This window comes from Panthera leo, chromosome D2 (genome assembly GCF_018350215.1).
Source record: "Panthera leo isolate Ple1 chromosome D2, P.leo_Ple1_pat1.1, whole genome shotgun sequence".
Lineage (NCBI taxonomy): Eukaryota > Metazoa > Chordata > Mammalia > Carnivora > Felidae > Panthera > Panthera leo.
In genome coordinates, this window is record NC_056689.1 from 73240732 (window position 1) to 73262773 (window position 22042).

Consider the following 22042-nt stretch of genomic DNA (forward strand, 5'->3'; position numbering starts at 1 on the left):
TAATGATCTGTGATCCTATTTAGGCATGTGCTTTATAACCTTCTAATATTTTTGACAGTATTCCCAAAATTCAAATTCTAAATGAAGTCTCTATGACTAATTAGGCTTCTATATTTGATATGTCCAATTACATGGGAAGTACGTTGGACAAATGATGATAAATCTTCTTAGGATAGATTGCATGAGTGAATGCTTTAACTGTTCCAGAAATTATATAAAATTACTAAGCTGTCCTAGTATAACGTCCTAGTACATAAAATTCCTGATCTGTCCTAGTATAACGTCACCATTTGTAATTCTACTTATTAAAGTGTTGTGTGTCACAGAAATAACCAAATTTCTTTGTCAACTGCATATTGTTCTATTCTGATGCTCTTGCAAATGTATTTCAGCTTCAAAGAGATTCATGGAAAGGACTTTTGACAAAGAGGTTTCTCCTATCTGTAAGGTCATAAAACTAAATTAAGAATTTCTGGAACTAATAGGAAAGCTGCATTCAAGCAGGACAAGAATTAGTAACATGAGACTCAATAGAAGACGATTATAGTTTTTATGACTTTTGTTTAAAATGCTGCTGGTTCTCCAATGTTTTCTCTTCCAGATTTAAGGAAATTTTCTCTCCCAAGATATCTACGACTTACAGAAATGTGGTAAAATATTCCTTTGTAAACAAATGTCAATATTTATCTTGTCTCCCTACCTGAACCCTTCAGAATTTAGAAACTCTCAGTGAGTATTCTGTCTTTCGTGGTACTTATGGCTGCTTACACAAATTCACCAGAATCTGTTCCCCTTGTAACAGGACACCATTGGAAACACTGGTCATATTATCAAGGCTTTGACTGGAATGTCATATTTGAGAGAGACAGGCATAGACTCAAATATGACCAGACAGCTTTAAGGAACGAAGGGTGACTTTATGGAGTCTACAGAGTCCCTTGGAAAGGTTGGCCTGATATCTTGCTTACAGAGTTCCCAGCAGATTTACCGAGTAAAGAATTCCTGGCAGGTGCGGGAACTTCCAGATATTTGGGGGATTCTGGGAAGAGAGGATGTCACCCAAATCAACAGGTATTCAAGGTGAATCTGACAGCGAGTACTTGGCTTAGCTTCTGGCCTTGAGAGGCTGGGAAAAGTTTAACCTGAAATTCCTTATGAAAGGTTCCAGCGAGGCAGGTTTTAAAGAAGCTCATATGGTCTCTTGCTGGTTTCGGTGCACTTATATAAATAATCAGGCCAAGTTGTTAAAACTGCACTTGACTTTACAAACAAATTAGTCCTAATTTGGCCATCTTTGGCAGAAATGAGGGTGTTTTTAGAGAGACAAAATATGTTTCAGTAACAGACCTTTATGGATGTTAGATTCTATTTCTGATTAATTATCTTGGAATGTTTCCTTGCCTATAAAACTGGGCTGGGTCCTGGAGCCTTCTGGTTTCCTCAGATATCCAGCTAAGACTCTCCAAAGTAAGGTTTCCAATTTTCTCCCATTCTCTTGACTTGGAATCCTTGAGAACCCAAACTGCCCTTTTTCCTAAAGCCCTACAAACTGAAGCTAGATAACTTGAGATACACTTTGGAGAAATTGCTACAAGAGTTCATATGCAGTCAATCTTCATGGCTGCTGTTTTTCAGGCCACTCAAAGGGATCACTGGGAATATTTGAACCACAATCCAGAAAAATCTATCAGATTGCCGCTGCCCCCACCCCCGCCATCTGAGGATGCTTTGAGCCTGACGTCTAGCAAACTTCTCACCGGCAATACTCAAGACTCAGACACTAGATTTAGAATGTGCTCCAACCCTTAACCTGTGTTTTTCATTTGTTTTCATAAAAATGTCTTTTTTTTTTTTTTTTAAATTTTTTTTTCAACATTTTTTATTTATTTTTGGGACAGAGAGAGACAGAGCATGAACGGGGGAGGGGCAGAGAGAGAGGGAGACACAGAATCGGAAACAGGCTCCAGGCTCCGAGCCATCAGCCCAGAGCCTGACGCGGGGCTCGAACTCACAGACCGCGAGATCGTGACCTGGCTGAAGTCGGACGCTTAACCGACTGCGCCACCCAGGCGCCCCCATAAAAATGTCTTTTATTAATTATCTGGCTGCTTGTACAACACCAGCCTACCTTTGAGAGCCCACTAGTAGGGTCATCTTCTGAAATGAGACAACTGTTTAACTGAACTGACCTATTTTTCTTTTAATGTTTATTTATTTATTTTGACAGAGAGAGAGAGAGAGAGACAGAGCGAGAGAGAGGGAAAGAGAGAGTCACCATAAGAGGGGGAAGGGCAGAGAGAGAGAATCCCAAGCAGGCTCCATGTTCTCAGTGAAGAGCCCAACACAGGGCTCGATCCCACAACTTCAAGATCATGGCCTGAGCTGAAACCAACAGTTGGATGCTTAACCGACTGAGCCACCCAAGCGCCCCTGAACTGACCTGTCCTTAAGACTAAGACTGGTTCATGAGATATAGAGTAGGATTTTTATCTAAGATCTAGAACAGAACAGTTAAACTCCAGCTGGGAGGAAACAATTGTTAATATAGGATATAGGATGTTTTCCTAAGAAAAATAAATCATGTCAAAAGGGTGGAATGTTAATTCCTGACCACACCACAAGGACTTGTGATAAAAATTTATTTCAGATATGGGACAGATTCTTATACAGGCCTCCCACTTATGATAAATTAAGTCAGAGGGCTCCATTATGCGAAAAACAAGCCAATCGTAGTAAATACTGAACCCTTTTTCTGGATTCCCCGATGGACTGCTGTTATAGGGACTACTAAGATCTGGGCTTATGTGATAATTAAATGTGGTCTCTGAATATTTTGGTCACGCAAAATGTACACCTTAAGCCAAGTATCAGAGAATATTTTTAACAAGATGCAAAGTTGATTTGTTCCTCAAACCCAACCTTTGCCCCTTTTCAGCAAGAAGTAGCTGAGAACGGTCACCACCCTATTCCCCATGATTGAAGAATTAAAAACTGGAGTGGAGACCTGAACCGGGTATGTGCTTCTTTATTCATTTTAACCTTTGCGAGGCAGGATTTTTCTTCATGATATAAGCACATTCCTCCACAGCCTTGCAAGAATGATTAAACTTGTAGATTGTTCTTCTCCGCCCCCCCCCCCCAGTACTAGCCACAGGAACCCAAAAGGGAGGACATTTGATAATGTCTTCTTATGCAGAGACGAGGTCAACATGTGACATACCAGGACCCCTCGATGGATCCTGGATGTCCAAAACAGTACAAAATCTCAAAACTTTCCAGCTTCCCCTTGAAAGGTTTCAAGACCCAACCAGTTTCTGCCCTAACCCCCACATACCTCACTAGCCCCATATAAACTGTCCCTAGGTCCAACCAATCATTAATCAGACAGGGCTGTTTTTTTAAATGTTTCTTTTATTTTTTGAGAGAAAGACAGGGCACGGGTAGGGGAGGAGTAGAGAGAGAGGAAGACACCGAATCCCAAGCAGGCTCCAGGCTCTGAGCTGTCAGCACAGAGCCCGAGGCGGGGCTCGAACTCACAAGCTGTGAGATCATGACCTGAGCCAAGGCGCCCCTCAGATATATCTTTTGAAGAGATTTTCTCTTACTTTGTAGCTTGTCTTCTCATTCTCTTGACATCTAGTAAATTTTAAATTTCGTCTACTTTAGTCATAAATCTAGAATATCCTTTTGTCTTTTATAACATATAGATACTATTAAAAATTTTCCTTCATCCATTTTTCAACCTTTTCTTCTACTTTCTTTCTTTTTTTTTTTTTTCTTCTTCTACTTTCTTTAACGTATTATATCTATGTTAAACCGTTTGTCCTCTAACTCCCGCATCTGGACCATCTATGGGTCCACTTTTTGTTTCTTTCCCCATTTGATGATGGTCACATTTTCCCCTCAGTGTGTCTGTTGGTTTTTTATTGCATGCTGAACCTGCGGGAAGGGAAGTGTGGGCACCTTCAGACCCCAACGTTTTAGAGTAAGAAAAATAACCAGCACCACAAAAACATGAACGGCATCGCTGAGTTTGGACCATACTTTGGAGTTTTCCAAGCACTTTCTCATGCATGCGTCTTTTGGCTTTCCTCAGTCTACCTGCCACCAACCAGGACAACTAACTGCAGGCTATAAGAAGTCCTCTCTGAAGGGTGATTTTATGAAGGGCCTGGACAAAGACTCAGAGACGTGAGTCTCCATCCAACGTCTGCAAGGATGGTGTCACCTGCTGTGGTCTTGGTGGGGTTGTGGTCAGTTAGATCCTCCTAATCATTTCCCCTCTTCTTCCCGGGCAATGGTCACCTGCTAGAGGTTACATTTTCTAGCTGACCTTATGGCTGAGTATAGCTGTGACCAAGTTCTTATCAAGTGAATATGAGTACACGTGACGTGTGCAAATTCCACCTTACAGGCTCCAAAGAAATTGATTGCCCTGACTTCCTCTTTCCCTTCCCTTGGCTAGGACAGAGGTGAGCTGAAGAGGCCAGTTTTAAGTGTGTAGGTGACGAACGTGTCCTAGGGTAGTACCAGGGTAGTGCTTCTCAAACTTCAGTATACTTTAGAATCACCCGGGGGCCTTGGTCAGACTGCTGGGTTCCACCCCCAGAATTCCGAATCCTATAGATCTGGGGTGGGTCCCAAGAATTTCCATGTCTAAGACGTTTCCATACAGTGGTCATGCTGATGGTCTAGGGACCACCCTCTTAAAACTGCTGCCCTAGGATAGGGTGGAACAACAAGATGGAAAGACCCCAGGCCTGAGCACTTAGTGCCTGGATGGAGCAGGGCTGCCCCAACAACATGCAACTCTTGCTTTTGGAGTGCTATGTAAGAGATCAATAAACCTCCAACTTTTAAAAATTATTTTAAAAAAATGTTTTAAATGTTTGTTTATTTTTGAGGGGGGGGGGCAAGGGCAGAGAGAGTTGGAGGCACAGAATCCGAAGCAGGCTTCAGGCTCTGAGCTGTCAACACAGAGCCCGACTCGGGCTGAAACTCACAAACTGTGAGATCATGACCTGAGCCAAGGTCGCGCGCTTAACCTACTGAGCTACCCCGGCGCCCCAAACCTCCATCTTTTTTGAAACACTGTGTATATTTGTGGGTTCTCTTGTTAAAGCAACTTTGCCTTCACTCCAAGCAGGACACACGTGATTGCCAAATTAGTCAGGGTTTTGGTCAGTGACAGCCCTAACGTTCAATCTTCCTCTTTGGTCTGCATGTTTACCTCTCTTTGAAGGAGTCATCCCTTCCCTGTAGGCCTTACTGTGTGGCTGGCAGGCCACATGGCCCTAAGCCTGGGGCAAAGCCACCTGGACCACAGGTGGAGACCTAACCTGAGATGTGCCCACCCAGCATGCAGACGTGGGCTGGATGAAGCAAACAATCTTTGAAGGTCTGGTTTGCACACCCCACCCCTGCCTCCCTGCCTCCTCTCTGCCAACCTTTTTGTATTAAGACTTTCTTTCTTCAGTTCCCACACTCTCCCCTAAGTGGTCAAGTCTGTAGGTCGTCAACACAAAGTGGGCTGTACGACTTGATTGTAACACAGCAATTTGATTCTAGGAACCAATGCCGTGTTTAATGTAGGAGTGTAATTGGCTCCCCATTCTTTTTAAAAGAACTGGTGGGTTCTTTGTGACTGAGAAGCCCCCACCCTTCCCTGTATGCTTGTCCTCTCTCAACAGAGAGAGATAGAAACACACACACATGCACACACGCGCACACACACACACACACACACACACACATTCATGGGGAGAGAGCATGGCAGCCATATCTTCCTCCAAGGAAGCCTGTGCCAGAATTCACATGGGCCGGTGCACCTGAGGAGGCCAGCCCTGGTGACACTCTTCCTCCTCTGCCTGGGTTAGAAGGACTCCTTCTTGGCTGCTGGAATAAACCATCCCCCTCTCCCACTATCTGCATACACTGTACCTTACCTGCCTGAGGTGAGGTACCCTACTAGGTCTTAGGAGACCAAGAGGCGGCTTTAAAGTTTGATTTTGCTTTACCTGCATCTTGTGTTCCTGTGCTGTCTGCAAAAACATCACTCATTTAGAGGAACAAAAACCCTTGCTGCTATTTCCACCCACCCCCACCTCCAGAACTAGAAGATTTTGCCTCAGTCAAACCTATTACCATTGATCTGCTCTCAGTTGGCCATTATTCTGCTTCTCCTTGGAACTTTTGAACTCTTCTCTTCCATGAGGCTGGCCTAGGCTGCTTGGACTCACAGCATTTCTTTCTTCTGACTCCATAAGCCACATAGTGTTTGCCTGTCACTTCCTAATTCATGCCTTATTATATTTAAGTATATGAATCCATGGATCTCTATCCCCTTTTTCCATGGATGGTGGGGGCCTTTACTGGCCTCAAATCATCCAGCCTCTCTTGGGCCCTCGGGAAGTGCTTTTTGGGCTAGTTGACTGATATCCATCTGATATCTCATTAGGAGAAGGAATTAGACTTCAGGAAGAAGTCTTTTGATAACCTGTCTCCCTTCTTCCCTAGGAAAAGGGGCTGGATAATGTATAGGAAGTAGGAAAATTCCTCTCTCCTAAAACCTAAAGAAACTCAGTCACCTCAGAGGTGAGGAGAAGTACCCGGATCTCAGAACCCTGACTTTCTCCACAAGAGTCCCTTCTCTTGTGGGTTCTCACCTATTCCTGCCCCCACCATCCCACTGGCCCAAATGTGGGCAAATGACTCTTGCACACTGATTAAAAACTATATAACATTGAGTCACATACAACTGGATAATGTGGCTAACGGGCTCGAGCTCACCTGTCCTCAGTTTGTGTTTTATCACAAGGTCTTTCTCTACCCAGCTCCCTGTCTCCTTCCAGATGGTTCATGGCATCAAGGGTAATGGGTACAAAGGCACTTATTATGTTATTTTCTACAGTGTTCTAGATGCTTGAAACATGCCTTCCAAAAGAAGACTTAAAAAGATGATTGAAATACACTTTCTGACCTCCACCACCTAATGCTTTCATTTCTTAACACTGCCCCAAGCACAGTAAATAGCCCTTAACAAATGACTTATGCATTCTTATCTTAAAATGTTGGTTCTTGGCTTGAGTAAAGCATGATGGGAGCACATTAAAGTGTTGTTCCAAAGAAATGGCCAGGAGAAACATACCATGTTCATGGATTGGAAGGCTTAACACAGTAAAGATGTTAAATGTCCTCCCATTGGTCTATGGGTTTAATGCAGTTCCTATCAAAATCCCAGCTAGGTTTTATGTAGACATAGATAAGATTATTTTAAAACTTCTATAGAAAGGACTTAAAATAGCTCACTCTTAAAAAAGAATAATAAGGTAGAAGGAATCACTATACCTCATATTAAGGCCTACTACACAGCTATAGTAGTTAGACAGTGTGGTATTAGTGGAAAGATAGACCACTATTTGATCAGTGGAACAGAATAGAAAGCCCAGAAAGAGATTTACACAAATTTACTGAACAGATTTTTCATAAAGATGAAAAAATCCAACGGAGTGAAGACAGACTTTTCAATAAGTGGCACTGAAACAATTGAATATCATCGGCCAAAAACAAACAAAGATGAACCTTGGCTGAAATGTCACACCTCAGGCAAAAATCAACTCAAATGGATCACAGATCTAAATATAAGCTTAAAAAATATAAAACTTGTATAGGAAAACAGAAGAAAATCTTGAGGATCTAGGGCTAGGTGAAGAGTTCTTAAACTTGACCTCATCTAGGAGGCTGGATACAGATGTTGGGGTGAGGGTAGGGATGCAGGGTAGTTGGCCTGTTCTAGGCTTGGGGATCATCTCTTTCTTCAGGGCAGCGAAGAAGCAGAATGGGATGCTTTCCATTTCAAACTGAGAATTGCATGAGCACATGCCTTTACTATCTTCCCTCCCCCAACTCTGGGCTCTGTAGGGTTGGTTAGAGGCTCTTATCCCCAAAGGGGACATATTCACTAGGAAACCTAGTAAGGGGTCCATTAAACTACACTCTCTGGCTGCTGCCTGGGAATTCTGGGATCTTCACATCCAGGAGCCAGAAAGCAAGGAAAGGGGTGATCATCTTGTCGAGGGCAACAGACCTGGTCAGAGGAAGGAGGCAGGGCTGTTTTCACACGATGCGCACTGGAAGGAATAGGAACAGAGCTCGGGTGACTCACTTGGGTACCTCTTGGTACTCCTTACCCAACTGTATTTGTGAATGGACAAACCCAAACCACTCCAAACTGAAGAGTATGTGGTTACCATGGACTCAGAAGCCCCAGGAATGAGGATTTGGGTCGTGCCATTGGGCAAGACGTTGAGAGAATAGAAGAGTTAGCAGAGGGTAAGGGGAGTTTGGAACAGGTAGTGAAGGAAGGAGATGATGAACATTAGTTGCAGGCCTAAGGCCAATTGCAGCAGAGGCCGTGTGCTCTGTCCTACTAACCTCCCTCTTCTAAGTTTGCCTTCAGGAGACTAATTTGACTTCATGATAACCATCCAAACTTGTTGTCCTTGCATTTATCATTCCTCCAGTATGTTTTAAATGCCTGAATCGTTGCACTAGTCAACACCTTCCACCCGCTCACCGTCCTACTTCGCCACTGGCGGATGTTTAACAACTGGACGGCCACCTTGAGCCAAGAGCTGTCTCCACACCATTTCCTGACCAGCTGGGTACTGAGCGACCCAGTCCGAAACTTCCATCTTGGAGCCTGCTCTCTCGGAACACTTTGGCGCCAACTGCCACACGTTGGATCTTCTGCTGGGATCTTTACTGGGACGCAGGATGGGACAGAGAAAGCCTTCAGATCATGACGCAGGGCTGCCAACAATCTCTGGCAGACCAAAAAGCCTGCAGGTTGGAGGAGTCCCTCTGGGGGCGGACAGACCTGGGTAAGCTCTTGTACCCCCATCTTGCTCAGTCATTGCTCAGGGCTTGCCAGAGGAGAGGCCTGGGAAGCTGAGGCACGCTCTGAAAGGATGAATAGCGGAGGCTGTCATGACCCAAGTTCTTTGAAGCCTCACAGAACATCCTTTTATGAAGGCGGGCGGGGTGGGGGAGGGGGTTTCAGGTGCACACATCTCCATGTCTGTCACCGGGCATACTCTTCCCGTGGCAGAGACAGGGCCCGGGGGAGCAAGTTCCGCTTCACCAGCACGTTTCCAACCCTGCTTACTTCCGGTCTGCTAACACCCGATTGGTCGGAGCAAATCACGTGGCCTACGTCGACACTAGCGGGCACGGAATTCTGCTCGGCCCTCGGAGAGGCCACGGCGAAGGTGGGTGTGCTACAGAGGAGTGGAGAATTATGACCAACAGTTGGACCCACGCAGGATAAAGGCCCTTTGTAAACGTGTAGAGCTCCGGCCAGACTCATCGCCATTATTACCACCTGTCCAAGACAGGTAGTCCAACCTCCGGAAGGACGGTTGCTTGACTAAAAACCAAAAGTCAGACTTGGCACCTGGAAGTCAAAAATCGCAGCTTCCAGATGGGAAGGGCCAAAGCACAGAGCAACCACCCCAGCGCCTGCCCAAAGCCGCCGCAGGGCCGTTCCCAGGCTGGTGGATCAATAGCAATTTGGGGCGCTGGGGGCGGGGGGCGGGGGGGGGGGGCGCCATCTAAGTAACTGAACGTGATGAGTATCGGCTGCTTCCCAGTCCTTGGGGGAAGCGCACGCACCATCCACTTAGCGCTGGAGCCTGGCCATTCTCTGGGCACTCCCATTCCTCCCCCTCCTCCTCCCCGTCCTCCTCCTGCTGGGGCCCCCGCTCCTGCCTCCGTCCATCAGCAACTCCTGTTCTGGGCGGGTGCTCCTGGGAGGATGGAGGCTGCCGGGCCACCCCAGGCCGGGAGGTGCTTTCAGGAGGCCCTGGAGAAGCTGTTCCCTCGCCTCTGCTTCCTCTGCTCCCTGGTGACCTACGCGCTGCTGGGTGCTGCCCTCTTCTCGGCCATCGAGGGCGGCCAGGACCTGGGGCCAAATGACCCGGAGTTTGAGAAATTCCTGGGGGAGCTCTGTGGCATCTTGAAATGCAACCGAACAGGTAGGTGGCTCCCCCCCCCCCGGACAGGGCAGCCTTTTCCGGGTGGGTGGGGGCAGCCCCAGGGAGCAGAGGGCGGGGTGGGGCAGGGGCGCCCCTACACTCTCTGCTCCTATTCTCCCCATTCCTGGGCAGGACCTTAGGCAAATGACTTCTCTCGGAGCCACAGTTTTCTCCTCTGTAAAATAGGGAGAGTGATGGCCTGTCAGGGTTGGTTGCTGTGCAGAATGTAGGGAAAGCCCCGAGGACCCACTAGGTGCTCTGGAAAGTCCAGCCCCCTTCCCTTTGCCTCCGCGCCCAGCCCCACCCAGACCAGCAGGTTCCGAGGAGGGTGGATTGCTGGAGATTTGGTGAGGTTGGATGGGCGGCATGGGTGACCGGATTTGGGGCTGGGGGTTCCTAGGCAGGTCCTCCGAACTCTGCCTGCCTGGCCCCGTGACTCAGTTTACAGGGACTAGAATTCAAGAGCAATCCAACTGGATTTGGACCCCCAGGAGGAGCAGCCTGTCCCCTTTCTCTCTCATTTCCTGTTTCCAAGGCTTTTCTATTGTTGGACTCAGGGGAGGGGAATTGGTTGTGGGAAGAACCTGGGGTCCCGGTTGCTGTGTGATTTGCAGGAGAGCCCTTGCCCTCTCTGGGTCTCAGTGCGCTGGACAGAGGCGGCCCACAATCTCAGGCCTGCCAATCACAGAGACCCTGTGGGAAGCAGATGACATAAAGGACAGGAAGCCTCTTGAAGGCGCTTTATGGCCTTACTGCATTTCATTTGTATTTAGTCTCTTATTTCTGCACTGCCCTGTTCCCCAAAGCTTGCAAATACGTATTTAGCAGAGCAAAATAAAATATAGAGTAAATAACTAAAGACAAAGGAAAAACGGCGCCTACAGGTGAGGGGAAGAACAGGATGTTCCCCAGTGTGACATGTCCTCACGTGTCCCTCTGCTCGGGCTGCTCACAGCCCCTCCCACCGCCCAGCCCCGCTTTGGGGGCAGGCTCTTCTGGCTGAGGCCGCCTGACTGGAGGCTGGTCATAGTGTCTCTCCTCCGAGGAGGGTCCCACTCCTTCTGTCTACATCTACCAGACAGACACACGCCAACTCAGATGACCCAGGAGATGTCCTCTGCCATTGCTACTGGGACTCTGAGCCATCCCGTGTAGTCTCTCGCGTGTCAACAAGTTCAGAGCTTCCCAAACCGGACAGGTCACAGTCATCCAGGGAGCTTGCCTGAAATATACATTCCCAGGCTCTTCTCCAAACCCACTTCATCAGGATTTCTGGGGCTGGGTAGGGAATCTTATTTTTAAAGTCTCCTGGATGATCCTGATGCACAGAACACGACAGGAATACAGAGCTGGCCCAACCCCATTTTGATTTTGTTACTGTTGTTTACGTAATCCCTCTGCCCAAAGTGGGGCTCGAACTCACGAGCCTGAGATCAAGAGTCACACGCTCTATGGACTGAGCCAGCCAGGCGCCCCTCCAACCTCGTTTTGTACTGGTTTTTGTTGGAGATTCAAACGCTGAAGAGGTCTAGCTAAGTGCAGGACGCTTTGCCGAGCACGTTTCGGTGCATCACCTCACGTAATCCTCATGCCAGCCCAAGAGGGTTGTATGAGTTGTCCCCTTTCACGGAGAGACAGAGCATGAGCAGGGGAGGGGCAGAGAGAGAGGGAGACACAGGTGGAGACTCAGACCTGGGTCTAGAGTGCTCGTGTCTGGACTCCCAGGTCAGTGCCCATTCAGAGTAGTGACTTCCCGCCATGTGCCAGAGTCTCAAGGTGGCTTCTGGGGTCTCAAAAGCCACTGGCCACCAAGGCCAATGGAACTATTTGGGAACCTCGCTGAGGAACCAGGACCCCAATCTGGCTCCGTTGACCCTGGGACAGATGTTTGGAAAGCCAAGGCTTCCCAGAAATCTTCAGGCGACTGGTGCTCACAGATCCCAGTATGAGCACCAAATTCCATCAGGCTTAATAACCTCCGGGAGCGGGTATGGTTTGCATCCATATAACAGCTTACAGCTCATAAAACCCATTTTGCTTTCAATGCTCAAGAGCCCCATGGGAGAGACTGAGCAGAAGTTAGTATGTTTCTTTGCAAGTGAAAGATGTAGAGGCTCAGAAACTTCAGAAAGCCCCCTAAGGCCACGCAGCGATGCTATGGCTGAGCTCGGGCCGGACCCCTGAGGGCCTCTCCCTTGGGTGCTCATCTCATGGGGTATGTGGCCTCTTAATCTCCGCAGGCACTAAATGCAGAGATGTGCAAAACCAGAGCCAAGTTCTGGTGTTGATGACGCCACAGGGCAGGGGCCATCCTGGTCCCTGGGGAAGACCCTTTTGCCTGGGTGGGACCTGTCTTGAGCAAAACCCTCTCCTTCACTCTTTCCCAGTTGAGGAAGGCAGGAAACAGGATCTCGGGGTGCTCCTGCAGAAGGTGAAACCCCACTGGTTCAGCACGTTTGCAGACTGGTCCTTCCTGAGCTCACTCTTCTTCTGCTGCACAGTCATCAGCACTGTGGGTAAGTCCAAAGGCAAGGGCAGGCCTGGGAGAGAGACCTGGGGGAGGAGGGGGGAGAAGAGTGAGGCTGAGGACGCTTGGTGGGGAGGCTGGAACGTTCAATTCATTTGGTCAAGAAACAGATGTGAAATGCCTACCTCGTGCTGGGTCTCCTTTGCTGAGTGGCCGCTGCTCCTTGCTGGGGGTGGTGGATAGTGGGGGAGGGGGGGATACAGCAGTGAGCAGGACTGATGTTGGGTCCTTGGTGGGGATTAGGAAAGAGGGCCCTTGCTTCAGGTGGGTGCAGCCCCGTGCCCGGGTGTGGACCCCAATGAGCAAGGCAGGGGCTGCATTTCAGCCCCCTCCCGCTCCTTGGCTGAATGCTTTTGTACAGAACACCTCTTGCCAATGGTACCTGCCAGAGCCCAGACTTCGGGGCAAGACAGAAGAACTCAGGCAACCAAACGTGGTCAGCCTATGAGGCCTTCAGGGTACTGTGGGAGCACAGAGAAGGGGCACCTGCCGCAGGCTTGGAGGTGGTCCAAGAGGCAATGCTTAAGTGGTAGGAACATAAGCTTAAGTGGTAGATGACAACTGTACTCCCAGGGAATGGGGGGGAGCACTGGGGAGGGGTGGGGTATGGTGTGGAGAGGGAGGACGGTGTGCCAGAGCAGGACTGGGAGCACCAATGGTGAGGTGAGGGAGGAACTAATAGGCAGTGACAGGAACTAACAGTTACCCTTGGGGACTTTAAAAAAATTTTTAAATGTTTTTATTTATTTTTGAGACAGAGAGAGAACATGAGCAGGGGAGGGGCAGAGAGAGAGGGAGACACAGAATCCGAAGCAGGCTCCAGGCTCCGAGCTGTTAGCACAGAGCCCGAAGTGGGGCTCGAACTCACGGACTGTGAGATCATGACCTGAGCTGAAGTCAGACGCTTAACCGACTGAGCCACCCAGGCGCCCCAACCCTTGGGGACTTTTAAAGCTCACAGTGGTCTTATGAATCAGGTGGGGGACCCTGAGCCCAGAGGGGTGCTGTCAAGGGCCAAGGGCATTCCGTGAGTAGGGCTGGTACCCATAAATAGGCCGTGAGACTCCAAGTCCAGTGCTCTTTTCCCAAAATAGTCTGCCAGCCTTGCAGGTCTGTGGGGTGCTGCAGGAGCCCTGCCCACCCCTGCTCACCCCTGCCTGGGCAGCCCCAGGGAGAGTCTGGCTGTGCCTGGGTGGCAGGGGCAGCTCAGATTCCCAGAGACCCCTTGTGTGGCTGGGTCGATATCAGTGTCTGGGAGGGAAGGTCCTTGCAGGGAAGGAGCCGGCCTCTCCCCATTTCCCCGCGTTCCCTTTATGCGTGTCTTCAGCCCCCAAACAAAGGTAAGATTCCTACGTGAACGTCACTGACCCAGACCAGTCCCTTCCAGAGTCCAGGGTAGAGGGGAGGCTGCAGGGGCAGCGCTGCCCTCTACAGTGACCATTTGCTCATTTGAAAAGGGGCTCTGTGGACCCCCCAAGCCACAGACCCTCTTCTTGGCCGCCACACAAAGTGACAGAGCTGAAGGATCTGGAGAGGTGAGCCAGGCAAAGAAGGGCGAGAGCTTTCCGGGCAGAGGAAACAGTCGGACAACACTCCGAAGCTTTGAGGTGCTTGGAGGAACAGACCACTGTGGCCTGAGAGCAGGGATCAGACAGGAGAGAGGGGGACATGGCACGAGCAGTTGCCTCCTGAGCTACGGGGACAAGGCTGCCCTTGCATTCGGGCACCGTGTCCCTGGGCCCCTGTCTGAGGATGCTCGCCCAACTAAGGGCCCCTGGCTTCCCTCCACGGTGGTGCAGCAGGACGGGCGGGTAGAAGGGGCCTCCCTGGGGCGGACAGGAGTCTCCCCTGCTGGGAATAGGGTCACAGGAGCTCAGATGGTGGAGCTGACCTCAGCCACAGCTCAGAAGCTTTTGGGTCAGCATCTCCGCCAGGAGTGGAAGCCATTGCTCAGCCCCTACCCCTCTCGGCCAGTGAAAAGGACTGAGGCCCCATCTTCATTCGAGAGAGTACCGGTCCCTGCGAGGGATGGGCCCACAAGGGTCACAGGGCCCCAGCCATGGCTGGGTGCTCGTGCTGAGGTTCCCTCACACTTGGGGGTGGGGTTGGGGAGCACGCTGGCCAGCTGTGGACTCTGGAGGCTGGCCGCCTGGGGTCAGCCGTGTGACCTTCAGGGAGCAATGTGGCCCTTCTGAGCCTCGTCCCCTCATCTGTAGCTCCTCCCAGTCCTGCCTTTCAGATCAGTGTGAGGATAAACCTAAGTGGCCCTCAGGATCCTTCCAGAAGCCTCTACCACAAATTGCAACCCTACTGGCTTAAACAGCCGGGAAAATGTGTAAGTGTGTTCCCTCTGGAGCGCAAGTCCAGTGGGGGACAGCTCTAGGGCTGGTCCGTGTGCAGCTAAGCCATGACATTGAGCACCAGATACTCTCCCGTCCTGCTCAGCAGGTCACAAGACGGCCACCAATATCCACTCCCATTTGGGCATAGTTGCATCTCGTAGACAGAAAAAGGGCTGGCTGTCACCATCAGCAAAAAAAAAACTCTAGAAACTTCCCACCCCGAGCCAGTCCTGGCAAGGGGGTTACGTTACCAGAATGATTTAGACCAATTGGATCTATCCCTAAATCAGGGGGTCGCGCGGGGGGTGGGTAGTGGCATTCCAGGAAAGATGAAGGAATGTTGCGGGGGGAACAGCCAGTGTCTGCTTTATGGATGGGCACACGCGTGTGTCCAAGGGCGCCCCCATGTGGCTTCCTTCAGAACTGGTCCTTCACCTAAATGGCCTGTGCAGGCAGGGACTGGTCATGGGCAGAGAGAGTACCAACAGTAGCCGCAGCACCGAGCATTTGCCAGCACTGGGCATGGTGTTCACAGGCTTTATATGCATTATTTTATTTAATTTTCATGACGTGACAACCCCACGGGGTAGGTGCCGTGACATTTAGCCGCGAGCTAAGGTTCTGGAGAGGGAAGTCACTACCGGGAAAGCAGGGGTGGGGCACAGCTGGACTTTTTCAGGGAAACCCACGGCTCAATGGAACAACGGTTACAGGGATGCTGCAATTCCAAGGAAGATACTGGAGATGAGCAAAGGGGTTCAGTTTGTGTTCCTTTTCCTCAAGGACTTCGGGGAATTGGCCTAATGCAGCTTCTCAGCCTGGGCACTATGGGCATCTTGAATTCGATGGTTCTTTGTCATGGGGGCTTGTCCAGCAGCATCCCTGGCCTCTACCTACCAGAGGCATCCACCTCTTCCCCTGCGGTCTCCACCAGTCGTGGCAGCCAACAGTGTCTCCACACATTGCCACGTGTCCCTCGGGGGAGGGGGGGGCAAAATTTCCCCCCTTGAGAACTGATGTAATGCAGTGGTTATCAAGGTATGGCCCCTGGACCAGTGGCATGAGCATCACCTGAGAACTTGTTAGAAATGAGAATTAAGGGGCACCTGGGTGGCTCAGTAGGTTAAGCGTCCAACTCTTGATCTTGGCTCTGGTCATGAACTCACAGATCATGGGATCGAGCCCCACATCAGGCTCTGCACTGACATGGTAGAGCCTGCTTGGGATTCTCTCCCTCTCTGCCCCTCCCGCACTCATATTCTCTCTCTCTCTCTCTCAAAATAAATAAACTTAAAAAAAAAAAAAACAGAAATGAGAATTCTCAGGCCGCATCCTAGCCCTGCGGAGCCAAAAACTATGGATGTGGGGCCGAGCAGTCTGTATTTAACAAACTCTCTACGTGATCCTGATGCATGCTGACGTTTGCAAAGCACTGACCGGATGTGAAGGTTCTCAGCCCTGACTGCACACCGCAATTATCTGGCTGTCTTTTATAAGCTCCCAAGCCCGGACTCCATGCCAATCAAGTCAGAGTCGCTAGGGACAGACCCAGGCATCAGTATTTTTCAGAGCCCTGCAGGTGATTCTAACGGGAGTCCAGGCTGTGAACCACTGATCTAATGGAAATGCATTATCTTGGTTTAAATCCCAAGAAGGCGATGCTCCTATCAAATCAATTAGGACGTCACACCGTCCAGTAATTACAAGTGGAAGAGGATGTTGGAGAGGCTCTCGACGGCCTGTAATCAATACTGTGTTTCAAGTGCTTCCTGCCCTACATCTCTGGGCCATTCTTAATGCACCTGGCCTTAATGCTGAAAAGGGGACACCTGGCAGGTGTGAGGTTGGCCAATCCCCAGTCATTTCCAATTGGGTCAGTCCCCTTGGATTAGAAAGTAAAGTGCATGGGCTATTAAATACAGCCTAAGTGGAGTGGACTGACCGTACTGGAATATATGAATGCATTATAAGAAATGGTAGGATTTTCCGTTATGCATTTCAGCATTTGGTAATTGGTACGGTTAATACATTTCCTTCACAGGGGCCATGCACTCTCTGATATTTGCTTTCTTTTTTTGTTTTTTTTAAAGGTTTTTTGTTACTGGGGAGCCTCTCCTGACTCTCCTGGGGGTGTACAAGAATTAGGGGACTTATCCACCATCTAGAAAACAGGGTGGTCTCTGTCTCTGGGACTTTGTGGCTGCTGCTAACATCCCTAAGGACTGATGGCTCTGTGGGGCCCGTGACAAGCTTTGGCACAGGAACCTTTGCTGACACGCAGGGCCTGGGCTCCACCAGGACTCTGTGGCCAGGCCTCTCTGAGCTCCTGCCCCTGCAGGGGAGGCTCCGGGTGCCCTCCTCCCTCACCTTCCCCGCTCCAGAGAATCTTTCCACACCTTCCTTCATGGCTGGACCGACCGATCGTCCAGTTTGCCTGGGACTACCACAGTTTTCACATAGAAAGTCCGGTGTCTTGGGAAACCCCTCAGCCCCATGGCTCCCCTCTGTCTCTCCTCTCCCCCTTAGGTCCCCACCCCCACCTGCTTCTCCTTAGTGGTTCTGGGCTTTCACTGAAGCCCGGACAAGGAGCTGAGGCCACTTCTGCAACCTCTTCTCCTTCAGGGGAGAGCCGGAACTGCTCAAGACCCTGAGGGAACAGGGAAGGGAAACAGAGGCGCTTGGAACCGTCAGCACTCTCTCGGCGAGTCCTGCCCCCTGGAACGCGCCTGGGTTTCTGAACGGCAGGTTTAGGCAATGCGGCCCCCTTTCCTGCCCCCTCGTGCAGACACCTGTTGGGTCCTCGTCACAGGTGGAGGACTCCACTGGTGGAGAGCTGAGCTCAAGGCCAGGAGTCCTAGAGGGCAGGACCTCTGCCTGCTTCCCGTTGTGCCCCCAGCCCTGCCCACAAGTGCCTGGCATAAAGTAGGTGCTCAGTAAATGCGAATCCAGGATGGATGCCTTTGTTCTCAATGCTCATAGGACAGTCTGCTCTTTCACATCCTGTTATCGGTCTCCAGCTGCTATGCATATATCACTAGTGTAGTGATTTGATTCATATCTGCCTCTCCCACTAAACCAGAAGCTCAGCGAGGTTGGATACCATATCTACTTTGCTCAGCACTGTGTATGCAGTAAGCACTCAGTATGCGCACACATATGAACACACGTAGAATTAACTGTCCCTCCTACCAAAAGGTGCCTCGTGGAACCAACCCAGTGTGGCGTAGAGTGCCCTGGGATGGGTGCCCATTGATGAGCCCCTCTGAGGTCCACAGCCTTCTCCCAGGACCCTGGTGAGGGTGGGCAACCTGAACGCCTCTGTGCTCCTGGAAGGCAGAGCCTGAGGCCAGAGTTCGCCACAGGGGACCGTAGCCCCGGAGGAGGCTGGGGCATAGCCAGCCTGGGAAGTGACTTCAAATCAATTTACATAATTGGCCTAGGTTTTTCTGTATTAATCCTCCTTTATGACATCAAAAATTAAACACAGGCATTAAATACAAAAGCTTTTCCCTCGTTTTGTTGAAGTCACTGAGCTTGCTCACTCCAGAAGATCCAACTCTCTGTGCTGTGGGGGTTTGATAGCTCTCTGCTCCTGCCCTGCTGTAGACGTGAGGGGGGGGGGGGGGGTTGGGCGATGGACGGAGAAGAATCTCCGTCCTGAAGAGGACAGAAGCCTCAGCCCACCCACCCCCTTTGCTTGGCTGACTGGTTCTTAATGATTGGAAGGTTCCACCCCCTTGGGTGCTCCAGACCCCGTGGGAATGAATGCTGGCATGGGAGCCGGATGGTTCTGGGGATTTGACTGCCAAGTCTATCACTGAGTGCTCTTGGCCAAGTTACTTCATTCCTCCAAGCTTCAGTTTCCCTGCCTGTGAATGGTGACAACCACGCCTACCTAGGCAGGTGGGCTGACACCAACCCACAGTAAACGCTGCTGGCTGCTCTTATGGGCTCCTGAGGGCGGGGACGCTGACGATTCTCGGCTGCCCACTATGGGTCAGGCACTGGTCTCGTGTCATCTTCCCAGCGAGTCAGGACACAGAGTGGAGACTGCTGTTCCTGTTTTGCAGCTAAGAAACTTGAAAATGTGAGCCATCAAGTAACTTTCTAGAAATGCCAGAGCTGAGGTTCGCACTCAGGTTGGAAGATTCTAGATGCTGGGAACCTAACCCTTTCACTAGCACTCGTGACCGCGTCTGTCCAATCTACTAAACCACAATGGCCCTGAGGGTAGCAGCTGTATTTTAGTCCTTCTGTCCCCTCTCCCTCCTCCCATGCACACTGCTGTGCTCTGATGGCACATAGTAATAGCCTGTTGTATAGAAACAAATAAGCCAAGAGGCCCAGACATCCCAGGGAGGACAAGCGTGGCTTCTTAAAAACAGGTGCCTTCGTGGAGGATGAAGGAGGCGGTGGGTATGATGGCAAAGCCATCCATGGCCTCTCCCCTGCATTCATCCGGTCACACGGATGCTTAGAAGTGGCCGCAGCAAAATGAAAAGCAATCAGCCCACTCCCAGACATGTTTGTCCCCTGCCAAGGACATCTTGGGTCACATATCTAGACATGAGTTGCTCCTTATCCTGAAGAGTAGATGAGTTTCACCTCCTGCTTCCCCCACCAAAACGGGCCCAATGCCAGATGGTGGATGGGTTTTTTTAAAAATTTTTTTAATGTTTATTTTTGAGAGAGAGAGAAAGAGAGAGAGCACATGAGCAGGGGAGGGGCAGAGAGAGAGAGGGAGACACAGAATCCAAAGCAGGTTCCAGGCTCTGAGCTGTCAGCACAGAGCCCGACGTGGGGCTCGAACTCACAGACCGTGTGATCATGACCTGAGCCGAAGTCGGATGCTTAACCGACTGAGCCACCCAGGTGCCCCTGGATGAATGTTTTAAGATGAATATTTTCAAACACGTTGTGTAAACCATCACACACACACAAGGAGGAGAAATGGCAGAAGGTCTCTTTAAAACTTTCTTCGGGAAGGGGAAGAGCAGACCAGCCTCCCAGGGTCTGTCCTCTTTTTTCAGGTTACGGCCACATCTACCCTGTCACCAGGCTCGGCAAATACTTGTGCATGCTCTACGCCCTCTTTGGCATCCCCCTGATGTTCCTCGTCCTCACGGACACGGGTGACATCCTGGCCACCCTCCTGTCCACGTCTTACAATCGGTTCCAAAAACTCCCATTCGTCCGGCCCCACCTTCCCGAGTGGTGCTCCTGCCTGCTCTGCGGAAGGCCTGCCCCCAAGCCTGTTTCTGCCACCACGCCTGCGGCTGGAGCCGTCCCCAGGATCGTCATAGAAACCCAAGAGCTTCCGGACCCCAAACCCGGCACGTGTCCCTCAGCCCCAGGCAGCAACGTGGATCTGTTCGAGAGACTTCTTGCACAGGAGAAGCAGAACGCGCTGCAACCGCCCCCGCGGGCCGTCGAGAGGAGCAACTCGTGTCCAGAGCTGGCGTCAGGGAGGCTCTCCTACTCTGTCATCAGCAACCTGGACGAGGTGGGACGGCAGGTGGAAAAGCTGGACGTCCCCCTCCTGGTCGTCGCCCTCCTCGTCTTCGCCTACATTTCCTGTGCAGCAGCCATCCTCCCCATCTGGGAGAAGAAACTGGACTTCGAGAACGCCTTCTATTTCTGCTTTGTCACGCTGACCACCATTGGGTTTGGGGACACCGTTTTGGAACACCCTCACTTCTTCTTGTTCTTCTCCATTTATATCATCATCGGGATGGAGATCGTGTGCATTGCTTTTAAGTTGGTGCAAAACAGGCTGATTCACGTCTATAAAAATCTCATGCTGTTCTTGGCGAGAGGGGCATTTTACCATCCTGTTAAAAAGTGAGATCTCCACCATCTCTTGTGGGACAGATGCCAGATGAGCCGCTTTCCTTGCCTCATCTCTTGAGGGCAGTTGGAACTGGTGGCCCTGCAGCTTGTCACCTGAGACCGTGGGGCTTGGAGACAAATCCTGCACGAGAGCTGATTTTGGTCTTACGGCCCTGCAGAAATGTGGCCAATGCCTTTCACATCAAGGCATTGGACAAAAGCTCTCCCCATCCTCCGAAGCCCGGTTCATTGTCCTGTCTTCGTCTGTCAAAAGCCCTACCTTACGTAAATGAAACCACCTTACGGATGTCATAGCTTCTCTTGAGACCCCAGAAAAAAAATGAACCTTTGTTTTTGCAGTTCGTACTTTCACCTAAATTAAAACGTACCCTCGGTGAAACAGAGCTAGTCTGAACGACCTCTTCTCTTGAATGACTTCATGCATGTGTGTGGGGTCAGCCCAATCTCAGCCCATGTAAGGTACACTGGTGCCACGAAACGTGACTGTCACCTGTGTTCACGGGGGCCTGGGATAGTTCAACTGCCCGATTCTGTGTAGACCCGTGTTCCCACCAGAGTGGCTCCTGAATGAGCGGGCATGTGAAAATGTTGACTTGGGTGATCGTTGGTGGAGGAAGGGGTCGGCACTCCCAGTGGAATCGAGCCTTAGTTACTTATCAGCACCCCCTGCGTTGGCCCTCCTTCTTCTCCGTGTCGTTTCTCCATTCCCCTTGAGATCACCCCCAAATAACCCACTTGCACACAAATCCTTGCCTTGGAGTGACCCCCCTGGGGACCCCGGCCGGGGAGAGGATGTCACAAGTCAGTGTAGGAACTAGTTGGCACATGCATGGAGCACTGCAAGGGTCTTCTCATTTCCTTGGTTGGTCATGAGAAATGTCTGATTGCAGAGAATCAAAGTTTCTTGACAGCTTCTTTGCGAGAATCTTGGGAATCCTGTGATTAACAAAATTAGTCAGACCCTGGGTAAGTGGTAGCACAAAAATTGCAAAACCCAATACAAAGTCTGGGAGGTTCCAATTAGAAAGGAAAGGAAACACCCATCTTTTGAAGCTTCTCTGATCTGCTTTGGGTTCAGGCCAGTGCCAAGGTCCAGATCTCAGATGGGTCTTGGATCTTCCTTTCTGGATCTTTCCTCCTCTTCCCCCCAACTATTAGGTTTCTGCCCCTTCAACTCATTAAGACCCACCTCAGGAAATGGAATTTATAGGATGTGAGCGACAACCACTGAAAGACATAACTAGCCCCAAAAGTGGGATCTCGGGCAGCAGCTACCAGGACTAGGGTTT

The 22042-nt window shown here is 50.3% G+C and overlaps 1 protein-coding gene across 1 annotated transcript; it reads left to right on the forward strand.

Moving 5' to 3' along the window:
• The first annotated feature begins 9594 nt into the window (after window positions 1-9594).
• KCNK18 (potassium two pore domain channel subfamily K member 18) lies at window positions 9595-21136 on the forward strand. The gene is made up of 3 exons (XM_042908219.1): window positions 9595-10034; window positions 12422-12550; window positions 19934-21136. Exons 1-3 carry the CDS (start codon window positions 9629-9631, stop codon window positions 20746-20748), a joined length of 1350 nt encoding a protein of 449 aa, XP_042764153.1. The 5' UTR covers window positions 9595-9628; the 3' UTR covers window positions 20749-21136.
• Window positions 21137-22042: the final 906 nt, after the last annotated feature.

What these genes read in the sequence shown, in the direction of transcription:
- KCNK18 (XM_042908219.1), top strand. Translation starts at nt 9,629, where the DNA reads ATGAGTATCGGCTGCTTCCCAGTCCTTGGGGGAAGCGCACGCACCATC. An exon ending in CTTGAAATGCAACCGAACAG is followed by an intron (nt 10,035 to 12,421) that starts GTAGGTGGCTCC and finishes ACTCTTTCCCAG; the next exon opens with TTGAGGAAGGCAGGAAACAG. An exon ending in CACAGTCATCAGCACTGTGG is followed by an intron (nt 12,551 to 19,933) that starts GTAAGTCCAAAG and finishes CTCTTTTTTCAG; the next exon opens with GTTACGGCCACATCTACCCT.